The sequence below is a fragment of the Lithobates pipiens genome, unplaced genomic scaffold (assembly GCF_037356315.1).
Source record: "Lithobates pipiens isolate NorthernLeopardFrog02 unplaced genomic scaffold, aLitPip1_a1.2 Scaffold_18, whole genome shotgun sequence".
Lineage (NCBI taxonomy): Eukaryota > Metazoa > Chordata > Amphibia > Anura > Ranidae > Lithobates > Lithobates pipiens.
The window spans coordinates 354,176,067-354,189,698 of record NW_027507758.1 but is presented as its reverse complement, the minus strand read 5'-3'; the positions used below and the strand labels follow the sequence as shown (position 1 = coordinate 354,189,698).

At 43.5% G+C, this 13,632-nt stretch overlaps 1 protein-coding gene across 1 annotated transcript in view; it reads left to right on the top strand.

Moving 5' to 3' along the window:
- The window catches only part of LOC143986718 (uncharacterized), a 148,193-nt gene that overhangs the window by 50,906 nt on the left and 83,655 nt on the right, over positions 1–13,632 (top strand). Inside the window, exon 8 of the mRNA XM_077485123.1 lies at positions 3,058–3,435. Within this exon, the coding sequence (XP_077341249.1) occupies positions 3,058–3,435 (378 nt within the window). The remainder of the gene's footprint in view (positions 1–3,057; positions 3,436–13,632) is intronic.

Sequence of the window (13,632 nt, the reverse complement as noted above, 5' to 3'; positions counted from 1 at the left end):
CCGCCTAATCAGCACACTTCAATGAAGGAGAAAAATGACCCGTTTGCAAAATTTTATAACAAACTATTAAAACATGATTTTTTTTTTTTTTTTTTGCATCTTTTTTTGTTTGTTTAGCAAAAAATAAAACTCCGAGCTGTAACTAAATACCACCAAAAGAAAGCTCTATTTGTGGGAAAAAAATGATAAAAATTTCATTTGGGTACAGTGTTGTATGACCGCGTAATTGTCACTCAAAGTGCATCAGCGCTGAAAGCTGAAAATTGGTCTGGGACTGAGGGGGGTTTAAGTGCCCAGTAAGCAAGTGGTTAAAGGAATATTACACTTTTATTATTTCACTTTAATTATTATTAAAATCACTGCTCTCTAAAAAACTGCCAAAAAAATTTGCATTGATACATGTCCCCTGGGGCAGGACCCAGGTCCCCAGACACTTAGGACAATAACTTGCATATTAGCCTTTAAAATTAGCACTTTAGAATCTTTTCTCTCTGTCAAATCTTTTCTCTCTATGTCGAATATTTTCTCTCTGTCTAATATTTTTTCTATATAATCTTGGACTAATAGAGGTAAGGTTAGGCACATTCGATCACAGGTTCAATAGACACAGATTGTTATTGTCAGAGTCACGTGTAATCTCCTATTCTATATCGAACTGTTGTAACAACAAAAATGAAAATAAAGCATGACGGATCTTTCGTTTTTCGGATTCTGCACTTTCGTTATCGTTTGTCAAAACGAAAACGAAAATACCTGAAATTCGGACAAAAATGCATTTGGATGAAAACAAATGCACATGTCTAATAGACACCCCAGGTATGAAATTTAAAGCAATATTTCACTTTTATTGTTTCACTTTAAGCATTATTACTGCTCCTGAAAAAATGTCAGTTTTTAAAACTTTTTTTGGCATTGATACATGTCTCCTGGGGCAGGACCCTGGTCCCCAAACACTTTTTATGACAATAACTTGCATATAAGCCTTTAAAATGAACACTTTTGATTTTTCATGTTAGTGTCCCATACACTTTAAAGGTGTTCCGGCGGCTTTCGAAAACACCACATATTGTTTGGTGTTCGCTGAACATCCGAACAACCAAATTTCGGCCCAAACTTATGCTTGGGCTGAACCGTTTACCCATCCCTACATTTTGCACAGACTAAATATATGCCTATTTGTTTTTCCCAGCAATGAAATGTAGCAAAATACATTTTCGTCCATATTTATGAAGAAAGATTATTTATTTGCAAAGTTTTATAACAGAAACTAAGAAAAAGCTTTATCTGTCTCAAAAAATAATATGAAATTCATGTATGTACAGTGTTGCATGACTGGGTAATTGTCATCCAAAATGTGACAGCGCTGAAAACTGAAATATTGCCCGGGCAGGAAGGGAATTTAACCACTTGACCACTGGGCACTTAAACCCCCTTCCAAACCAGACCAATTTTCAGCTTTCAGTGCTCTCTCAATTTAATGACAATTACTCAGTCATGCAACACTGTACCCATATGAAATGTTTGTCTTTTTTTCACACAAATAGAGCTTTTCTTTGGTGGTATTTAATCACCGCTGGGTTTTTTATTTTTTGCGCTATAAATCATAGACTGAAAATTCGGTAAAAAAAATAAAATAATTCTTTGTTTCTGTTAAAATTTATTGCAGAGTATTGGTAGAGTACTGGCGAGTATTGCACAGTGTTGCAGAGTATTGCACAGTATGAGCAGAGTACTGCAGAGTATTGTCACTGAGCATCACTGTGGGCACTACACATCCAGCCCACAGTGCTGCTGCAATCTCTCCCCCTCTCCCCTCGCACTGTACCAATTGGTACAGAGAGGGGAGGGAGGAACCGGTGTCATGTTTACAAGTGATCGCTCCATAATTTGACAGAGTGATCATGTGGTAAATGGCCACTACCAGCGGGCGTTTACCACGATCCGTGATGCGCCGGGTCTTCTGGACGCGGTGGTTATGGATGGTTGTGGCCCAGGGGGCACGCAAGAGCAGGATTCTGGGAGGACATGCATGGATGCCCTCCCTGAATAACCCGACCATGCTGTAGCCATCTTTCAGCTATGATTCGATCAGCTAGTGGTTAACATGCAGTTTAGCAACGCAATGGAAACAGAATAAGCTGCAGAATTATTTTCTTGATTTTTTTTTTTTATATCAGCACTGCTAAAACCAGCAGCAGATACAATTGTGCATCTTTAATACTCTAGTGATTTCTAGATTATAAAACCTTTAAGACGTTTAAGCTATACAATGCCCCACCTTTTAAATGCTGCCTCCTCAGTGCTCCCTATTTACATACATGCATACATTTTAACAAAAACTCTCTCCCCACTAATAACACCTGGAGCAGTGTATGATGTCACTTCTCGCTGGTCTCTCTTCTCAGGTTTGTTGTTGCACATCACATAAAGAGGGTGTAACTGTGTGGTCATGTGACCGAATAGAAAAAGATTAAAAAGTAGTATTTACAATTTCTGCTAAAATGTTTCAGACTCTAGATTGTAACTTTCGAAACCACTCCACCTTCTAATACTGACAAATTGTATCAGTCAGGAGTGATATATATATTTGAACGGGCACATACTTAATCACATGACAATTTTGATGTGCATTCAGAAGTAGGTTTGAGAGTTACCTACTATGAATAACACAGCATTTTAATTTTCTCTTTAGTTTTACTACAACTCCTTCCACAGCTTTGCTTTCTCTTTCAAGTATTTCCTTTGAAACATTCACCGCAACATCTACTACCACTGTAACAGTTACTCCAACTTTTACTACAACAACAGAGACCCCAAAGTCTACTATGACCGCCACTTCTACTCCAACCTACTTATTTACTAGTCTTTCCTCTTCTTCCTCAACCACAACCACTCAACCATGTCTATTGTTTACCACCGCTTTTTCACCCTCTTCATCTCCCGTTACCACAACTTAACTTTATTATACCACAAGTACCACTGCAATTTTTTTTTTCCATTTGTCATGCGATGCTCTTTTGATCTACTGAGTATAACACATTTTCATTTTATGTTTAGGTTCTACTACAGCTCCTTCAAGAGATTCGACCTTTGAATCACTCACCACAACCTTTATTACCACCACAACAGTTACTCCACCTCATATTACCACAATGGATACTCCAACATCTGTTACCACCACATCATCTAATCCAACCTCAACTATGACGACAAAGTTCACTCCAATCTCTTGTGATACTAGTCTACCTTCTTCTTCTCTCACCAAAACCACTTTACCATATATTCCATCTACTGCTATTACCCCATCCTCTTCATCCCCAGTCACCACTCGTTATACTACCTCAAGCACCACTGCATCCACAATGACATCATTACAATCTGCTACAAACCCAACAGAATTTTCCACATCATCAAGTCCTTATGCACCTTCACAAGGTAAATGTCTTAGAATACCTTAGATTTATCTCATATAGTGTTAGCCAACTGGGGTACTTAGGTACCCTTTACACTCTGTCATATAACATATTTCTAATTGTGCCCTACAAAATTGGTGGCAATAAAATACTTTGACGTGCATGTTACTTTTTGCTTTAAAATGCAATTCCAGGACAAACCTAACTAATCGTGAAAAAAATTTCCACCGCCTAACACCTATCCTGACTAACCTGTGTAAGAAAGATCTGTCCACTTATCTATATTTTTTCTCCAAACATTTTTTTTTACCAGGAGAGGAGTTAGATTAAGTGTCAAAAAATCTTGTATGTGGTTAGAAACCACCATGCCCAAATATTCGACGGAATCTACAATGCAAAATTGAGATGCATTCAATGGTAAAGAAAACCTCTAATGCCGCGTACACAAGAGCAGACTTTTCAACGGACTAGGTCCGATGGTCTTTCCGACAGACTTTCAATGGAGTTCTGACGGACTTTGCGAATGAATGAACTTGGCCACACACAATCACACTAAAGTCCGACGGATTTGAACATGATGACATGCGACCGGACTAGAATAAGGAAGTTTGAAGCCAGTAGCCAATAGCTGCCCTAGCATCGCTGTTTGTCCTGGAACTGGATCCGGCGGAGTTCCGGTGGAAAAATTTGAAATGTGTTCCATTTCTAAAGTCTGTCGGATTTTTGCAAATCAAAAGTCCGCTGCAGCCCACACACGATCGAGTAGTCCGCCGGAATCGTTCCGTCTGACCTTTGATGACGAAAAGTCCGCTCGTGTGTACGGGGAATTAGGGTCTAATGGAAGTTTAACTGAGTTGACCCAGTTAATGTGAAAACCTGAGAATGTCTCAAAGTGAGAAATAAGCCACATTAAAAAATGAAAATGAATGGTGAATTTCCCCCAATAAGAGGAGTGTGTCGCCTACATACAATGCTATCTTGTCCTTTCTGGACCCCCCTTTGAAATTCTACTGCAATAGGTGATTGTTTTAGACCAGTGATGGTGAACCTTGGCACCCCAGATGTTTTGGAACTACATTTCCCATGATGCTCTTACACTCTGCAGTGTAGTTGAGCATCATGGGAAATGTAGTTCCAAAACATCTGGGGTGCCAAGGTTCGCCATCACTGTCTTAGGCTATTGTTAAAGGCTCAACTGCAAGGGCAAATAGGAATGAAAATAGAGGGCCGCCAGGCCTGTTTCCTCTTTTAAGTACAAAGGGATAGGATAAAACATGATTTACTCGGGGGCGTGGCCGACGAGCGGAGCGGATGGACGCTTAAAGGAGTAGCTCCGCCGTGATTTGAGCAAATAAGGCGATTTATAGCGACGACAGCCCTCGTTCTCAGCATCAAACCACCCCAGCACCTGCGTGAACCACTTAGGATGCCCTCTAAGAAAAGAAAAGGCCATATGAAACCGGGCAAAATGCTGGATTTCTTTGTCCAGCAGCGCCAGCTCCCAGCCCAAGATGGCGGCCGCGCACGAGGCCTACAGCAGCAGCGAACATGGACGGACCGGCACTCAGATCAGGGGGACACGCAAACTGCGGTGTCTGCGCCGAACTCTATATCCACCTCTGCATCTACAAGCCCAGCAAAAAGCAAACCGAGGAGGGAGTCACACGGAACAGATACAGAGGAGGTGAGTGCCTTCAATTCATCTTTGGATGATACAAGAGAGCTGCAGGACTCTATAACTGAGTTTCCCACGTTAAATCAGCCAGTGTCGGATACCACCTTAAAGGACATGTTGGTGTCATTGCGCTCCACACTACATGCAGACATTATGACCATTACTCAACAATTTAAATCCGAGGTGCAGGCAGTCACTAACAGAGTCTCACATGTAGAAACAAAAATGGGGGAATTCGCCCAAACATTTAATGAGCTTGTGGATGCACATAACGACAGAGATGAGGACATGGTGGCCATTAGAGCGAAATTAGCGGACCTCGATGACCGATCGAGGCGCAACAATGTAAGAATTTGTGGGATTCCAGAGTCCGTCCTACCGCAGGAACTGAGAGAATTTTTTCTCAACTTGATGAAAGCTGCACTCCCAGATTCACAAGTAGAGGAGCTGGTGATCGATCGTATTCACAGACTGCCCAGACCGAAGAGTGTTCCGACGCACCTGCCTAGAGATACGATCGTTCGGATACACTTCTACCACATTAAAGAGAGGTTCGTACGCGCGACAAGAAAAAGGGAGGAACTACCCACCGAATTTAAAGAGTTGTCCTTTTTCGCCGACCTCTCGGCCTATACTATGCAGCAGCGGAGACAGCTTGCTACTATAACTAAACCACTGCATAACCACCACATCCCTTATAGATGGCTTTATCCAGCGAAGCTTCTCATTACGTACGAAGGGAAATCACATGTAGTGGCTAGAGTCGCAGAAGGTATCCATCTACTAGAAGAATGGCAGCTTCTACTCCCACCGAACACGGGCCCCAGCAGAAGGGGATCACCTCTCTCTACCCATACGAGCTCCGATGCTGAAACGGGCTGAGTACTCAATGTGACGGTCATACTAAAATCGCCTACAAGTTCGAGGCACGGTCTGCTGATTCTATCTTGATTGTTTTTGGTTTTTGAAATTAGTAGCGGGTTTGGTTTTTCCATTACTGATTGAAGTTTACAAGAGAATCCGCCTCTTACCCCCAAGTTCTAGCGATATATCGCTAGTACAGATTCTGTGTAGAAACGCCATCTTTTTGTTTCTTTTTTCTTTTCTTTTCTGTTCAGTTTATGTTATTCTATCTTACTCAGCTAATATTCTATCACAGTACCTAACTGTGGCATTACCTATACGTTGACCGAGAGCACAGGTCTGGACCTTTCCACTTACTGCGTCAGATTCACTAGTGGTATTCCTGTCTGTATCCTCTCATAGGGAGGCCCCACCGGTCCAAACAAAGTTGGAGACTGATCCATTAAGTTATCAATATGGCTTTCACAATTTCATCCCTTAATGTCAAGGGGCTCAATAGCCCATTTAAACGTCAAATGGCATGGAAGGAAGCGGATAGACTGAAATGTGACATAATGTGCTTCCAAGAGACCCACTTTATGGCAGGAAACCACCCTTCCTTCACTAATCGCAAGTTTCCGCAAGTGTTCATGGCCAACGGCCCAAAGAAGAAAGCCGGTGTGGCCATCGCGATTAAGAACTCCATTCACTTCAGTCTTATAGACTCCTACTTGGATCAATCGGGCAGGTACATTATTCTTGTATGTGAGATTGCCAAAGTAACATACACCCTAATAAATGTTTATCTCCCAAATTCTAACCAACGTAGCTTTCTGCAGAAAATCCTACAAAAAGTAGCGTCCATGCAAAAGGGACATGTTATTATGTGTGGAGACTTCAATGCTATCATGCACAGTGAATTGGATATTTCTAACCCACTAAACCGAAAGTCTCGTAGGCCGAACTTATCCAAAATCTTCTCTGCGGTGGACCTTTTTGATGTCTGGCGGTGTCAGCACACGTCAGAAAGAGACTATACTTTTTTTTCAAATGTACACCATTCCTATTCGCGTATTGATCGCATCCATGTTGACAAGTTTTTGTTGCAGAAAATTGTAAAATCTGAGATTTATACTATAACGTGGTCAGATCATGCGCCTATCTCAGTTTGGGTGGGGGGGCGAGACGCTGTTACGAGAGCAAATAGGTGGCGAAATGACGTACCCATCATTTCCCAACCTGAAAATACAAAGTATTTAAAGACAGTATTAGCTGAATTTTTTCAAAGTAATGCTCCATCAGTGTCGGACCCCTTCACCCTCTGGAATACGCACAAAGCGTTTATGAGGGGGATGTTAATTCAACTAAGCGCTAAGGTTAAGAGGCAAAGGACGGAACGGCTCAATGATTTACTGGAGAAGATAAAGAACCTAGAGTCTTTAAACAAACTAAACACAACGCAAAAAACTAGAGAAGATCTATTCACTACTAGACAAGAGCTGCGTGCAATGTTGGTCTCCCAGCAGGAGAACCGCCTTCGTTTCATCAAAGCGCACAACTACAGATATAGCAACAAGGCGGGGAAACTGCTGGCGGACCAGCTTCGGGAAAGGATAGTGCAAAAAAAGTTAGGTTGCATGGTCAACCCTATTACGAAACGTATAGTACATAATCCTAAAGAAATTGCGGATGCATTCAGTGACTATTACGAGTCTCTGTATAACCTTAAAAATGACCCGGACACGTTTCAACCTTCCGATAGCTCCATCTCTGCATTTTTGCAGACGCTTAATCTCCCAAAAATCTCCCAAAGCGACTTGGAGTCGTTAAACGCTCCCTGTGCGATCCCTGAAATCAAAAAAAATTTATGCAGTATGCCCCATAATAAGGCGCCGGGTCCGGACGGCTACTCATCAGAATATTACCAGCTATTCCAAAACCGAACTACTGCCTTACATGAATCAAATCTTTGGTGCTGCGATGTCCAATGCCGCTTTCCCGAGTGAGATGCTTACTGCTTCCATTATTACGTTACCTAAGGCGGGTAAGGACCCCATGCATCCACAAAGTTATAGACCAATATCTTTATTAAATGTCGACATTAAGGTTTATGCGAAAATGATTGCAAATAGGTTGGCCGGCCTTCTACCGAAGCTCATAAAGCATGATCAAGTGGGTTTTGTGTTGGGAAGACAGGCCAACGATGCAACCAGGAGGCTAATAAATTTAATTTACTCAGCTGAAAAGTCCGGAAGGCCTTCTCTGCTCCTGTCCTTGGATGCAGAGAACGCCTTTGACAGGATACATTGGGGATATTTGAACAAGGTTCTCCAGCAGTTTGGCTTGGCGGGCCAGATCCATCAGGCCATACTAGCACTGTACTCTGCTCCGTCTGCCTATGTATATACCGAGGGTATGTTTTCTAAACAATTTCAAATTTCCAATGGCACTAGACAAGGGTGCCCACTCTCTCCCATTATATTCGCCCTAGTAATGGAGCCCTTTGCCGAAACAATTAGACAACATATGGATGTGCAGGGCATCATGTCCCAGGCAAAACAACACAAACTTTCACTATTTGCGGATGATGTCATCCTGACGCTCTCCAATCCCCTCACATCGATCACGACAGCACACGATATTATTGTGAAATTTGGGGAAGCTTCCTATTACAAAATAAATGAGCAGAAGTCATGCATCCTAGGAATCGGCATAAATGATAGTCTTAAAGCCCGTATTCGAGCTGCTCTTCCTTACCCCTGGGCATCAGACTCCATAAAATATCTAGGCACTAACTTAACTCCCACAACGGATCGGTTATTTCAGGTTAATTTCCCCCCACTGTTAGATTCCCTCCAATCTGACATCATTAAACTTAAAAAATATTACATCCCGTGGCATGGGCGTTTAGCGGCATATAAAATGCTGTTACTCCCCAAGCTAACTTATATGTTCAGGGCACTCCCAATACCAATACCAGATCACTTCTTCACAGCCCTACAGAAACAAATGTTAAATTTCATTTGGGCGGGGAAGAGAGCCAGATTCCCTGCCACCCTACAAAGCAAAAAGAAAAATGCCGGGGGCCTAGGTGTACCGGTAATACGGGACTACGCCACAGCAGCAGTCTTGGACCAGCTCCAGGACTGGTTTTCCACCCAGGAATTGAAACCTTGGTGTCAACTAGAACTAGCGGGGATACCACATGGGTCGCTCCGTTCCCTTTTGATAGCTTCTAACTGCGATAAATTCCACATTTATACTGACCATCCTACAATGAAGGCTTCCTTGCGAGCCTGGAAGGACCTTCTTACATCATGTCATGATGTGAGCACCTTCACCTTGGTTCCTATCCCTTTAGAGTCTTTACCTTGGTTAATTCCGAACATTTCCCTTACTGTGTGGCATAAAAGTGGGATTTCTAGTGTGCAGGACCTTTTAGAGGGTAACCGCCTTATGCCGTTTCAGGCCATTCAAAGCAAGTACCACATACCACAGACCGAGTTTTTGACTTATTGCCAACTCCGGTCTTGGTACCGGGAAAAAGGAAGGTTCGGCATACAATTTATTGCAGAAGTGTGGGATTTCCTGACCTCGTCCAAACCTAGACGGAAGGGCATTTCTATTATGTACAATTTACTTAACGATAAGTCCTCTTTTTCCCATTTCGGCCATTTGGAGAAATGGGAGAAAGACATGGGTCAGAAATTCACGGAGCAACAATGGTTACAGGCCTTCAGTAACAACGCCAGGTTCTCCAGATGTTCAAACTATGAGGAACTCGCTGCAAAAATTACAGCGAGATGGCATTTTACTCCTTATATTCTTGCTAAATTTTCGGATGAGAAGTCCAGCGATTGTTGGAGGGGATGTGGCCAGGTGGGGACGCTGCTACATATGTGGTGGCAGTGTCCGCGCCTGCGGAATTTCTGGGCTGAAGTATTTCATTTAATTGCTAAAATCATAGGCGTTAAGACCAGGCCATCCCCTGAAAAAGCCTTAGTATTGGTATCTCCGATTACCCGGTATCTATGAGGACTATAGCAATGCATATTATTTTTGCAGCCAGAACTCTGATTGTATGTAATTGGAAATCCAAAGATATCCCAAACATCCGGGAAGTGATTGTGAAGGTGAATGTTATCTCAGAATATGAAAAAATCATAGCTTTTAGGGATGGTTCTAGGAAAAAATATCTGACAAACTGGTCTGCCTGGCTCGCCGCGGCGAGAAAGGTAAATGAGTGAAGCATAGGTTCATGTGGGGACTATCACTTCTCACCCCTGTTCTCTCGAGCTCGGCTACTCTAACACTATTCCCTGAAACACCCTACCCTTCTTACTATTTTCCTACTCCTTCCCTTGTTCTTTCCTCTCTCTCATTTTAATAAGCTTTTAATCCACTTTCTAATGCTTAAGGTCGATACAGTTTATGTAAGGTCAGCCTAAGTTGCGATATATTTTCCATTCGCGATACATGTCTATGCTTGATGATATGTTTACACAACTGTGGACTTTTACTTTGATATATAGCTTGTACTGTACTAGCTCGTTACGCTTTTCACAATACCTGATTTGTATGTTGTAACCCATCGCAACTCGGCCTAGTCTGGGCCTGAGTATGTTAATCTTTATTTTTCTGTTTTGTACTCTTCAATAAAAATGATATGGAAAAAAAAAAAAAACATGATTTACTCTTATTCTTTCTATGGCAAAGGTGCTGTATACAGAATATGTATCCATTTAATGAAATTTGCTCCTATCCCAAAAGCTGCCAGAACTGCCCTTTAATAGTGTCACCCTACACTACCAAACATCTATTGGGCATCTAGGGATAGTATTACTCTAAGCCCTTGTACACACGGTCAGACATTCCGACGGAAAATGTCCGATCGGACCGTGTTGTCGGATAATCTGACTATGTGTGGGCTTCATCGGACTGTTTCCGTCTGAATATCCAACGGACAAAGTTTTAGAGCTGGGCTATAAAACTTTCCAACAACATGATCCGATTGGACTTTGTCCAATTGTGTGTAGAGAATTCCGATCGGACAAAGTGCCACGCATGCTCAGATCAAATTCCTAGACCAAAGCTATTGGCTACTAGCCTGAACGTAGTCCCGTCGTAACAAAATAACGTCATCACGTTCTGAACGATCAGATTTTCTGACAACTTTGTCTGATCGTGTGTATGCAACACAAGTTTCAAACAAAATCCACTGGAATGTCCGACCGCGCATACAAGGGCTTATGAGAGCAATTTTAAGATTAGTTAGATTTGTCCTGGAATTTCACTTTAACCACTTACCGACCAGCGCACGCCGATGTACATCCTATTTTTGAAGAGGGATATCTTGGTAACGGCAGCAGCTGCTGCCAAAACCGAGATATCCATCTCTTCAGGCACTGGCCTGTACGATAACGGTGGTCTCAGCGGCGGATTCACCGCGAAATCACCGCTATCGGTGCCGCCCTCCCGCACCTTACACCGCTTACCGGAGCCATCGGTAGAGGCGGAAGTGATCAGGTCCTTTCGCTAGCTGGGTATGGAGACGAGTGAGGCTAAGATGGCCCCCACTCGTCTCTATATTATAGGAGGGCGGAAGTGACATCAAAACGTCACTTCCGCCCATACCTCTTAAAGGTATATTTTTTTTAAATGTAGCGGGGTCTCTTTAAGAACTATAAAACTACTGTTCCCAGAACCCCGCTGGTTCCCAGGATGCTTTGAGTTATGCCCCAGAGACTTATGGGGGAGGAAATATAAGGAGGGGGAGAGGCCTAGTTCGCTCTCTTTGGACACCCCCCTCTCTTCAAGCAAGAGGAGATCTGTGCTGAACTGCTGAGGCACAAGGCCTGAAGCCTGGGCCTTGTGCTCTTTTCCAAAGAGCTCTCTGCCAGCCTAGTTGCACCTGAGAGACATTTTCTCATTCCTTGCTGCAGTACACCAGAAGGATTGAAGACTCGGAGGTCGGTGGATTCCTGTTCCTAGACGAAAAGGCAGAGAAACCGGACTTGGACTTGTCCGGGTGGTGAGAGCTGTTTAAAGGCAGATGCTTTATCTTTATTATTCGTTTGGATTACAAAGTTGTTCTTCAAGTGCACCACCGAAAGATTGCTAGCAAATATTGTTTCACTGGACTTCCATCTAGATCAGTCAGGCCTGACTGCATAGGTAGATAGTGTTGGGTGTTAGTTTACCCATGCAGGGAAGTAGCTGAAAAAGGGCAGCGTTAGAGTTGCATAGCAAGACTTTATTATGCTGATTACTCTGTTTATCTTTATTACTGGTTACTGCAGGGACCTGATTATGTGTTGCAATCCAAATGTTTGATTCATGTTATTCCTTTTATAAAAACAATAAGTAAAGTCAGTTATATACTTTCAAGGATTGTCTATGAGCTTGAGTTATCCACCCACGCACACACACATATTTAGAGTATAAGCGATTTAATGTGTATTGCTAGATACTAACTGTGCCAAAGTGGGTAGTGCAGATTGCCGGGGGGTTGGCGGAGCTGTGCTCAGGACCCAAACCAAACTTGCGGCCCTCTTAAGTGAGGGTATCGCTATACGTGGGGGCTTGTAAATCCAGGATTTCTGAGACAGCGGTGAACACTCCAGAGGTACCGGCATGGACCCACAGGGAGTCAGAGCGTGGTGTGAAGCGGCTAAGGCCGACCCAAGTCAGTCAGTGGTCATTAGCCTCCCAGGGGAGGAGCCATCGCCAACGGGATCACCGCAGGCTGCGGCCCGTACCTCACCCGAGAGTCTCAGATCAGCACCGGCCACCCTTAGCGCAGAACTGTGTGCTGTCCTGGGGGAGATTGTGGCCCAGTGCAAGAAGGATCCCACAGATTACCCGATGTCGGGGTACAGGAAACTCCGGATGTTTTCAGGGAGGAAACCTGTACCTTCGGAAGAAGAGGGATTTGAAGATTGGTTAGATAGCGCAACTCAGGCACTAGAGGAATGGGAAGTTCCAGAGCGCAGAAAGAAGCAGAGGATTGTGGAAAGTCTAAAGGGGCCTGCTCTAGAGGCCATACACAACCTGAAGATGAGCAGGACAGACTGTAATGCGCAGGAGTACCTAGATGTACTACAGTCTGTGTTTGGTGGGACAGAGAAAATCTCTGAGCTTGCTTATCAGTTAGAGCATTGCTACCAGAAGAAAGGTGAAAAACTTTCAGACTACATGGGACGTTTAGATAAAATCTTGCATAAGATGATCCTAAAGAAGGGGATGAGGCCCGTACTCAACAGGTACTGAGGGGAGCTCAACCCATGGATCCTATTGCATGGACACTGCGTGCCCGACAGGATGGGAAGAGTCTGGAGTACACTGACCTCATCCGAATGATCAGAGAGGAAGAGGCCCTACTGGAAGAGAAAAGGGAAGAAGATCTCACTGAGCCCGTCAACCAACCGGTAGCAATAGTTACACCGGCCATGACTCCCGCTAGAGATAAGGAGCTGGACACTTTGAAGTTACAGATGTCCCAGGTGATGGAGATGTTGACTGCTATGATGGCGAAAGGTCAAGGGGGAGCAGAGAAACCAAGTCCTAGAAAGGAGTTGTTTCCAGATACACCAACACCAAGCCCCACTCGAGACCGAGAAGAGATGCTATGCTACAACTGCGGGGGCAGTGGCCACTTCGCCAGTAGATGTTCCAGTCCCAAGAAGAAGAAGATAGATAACT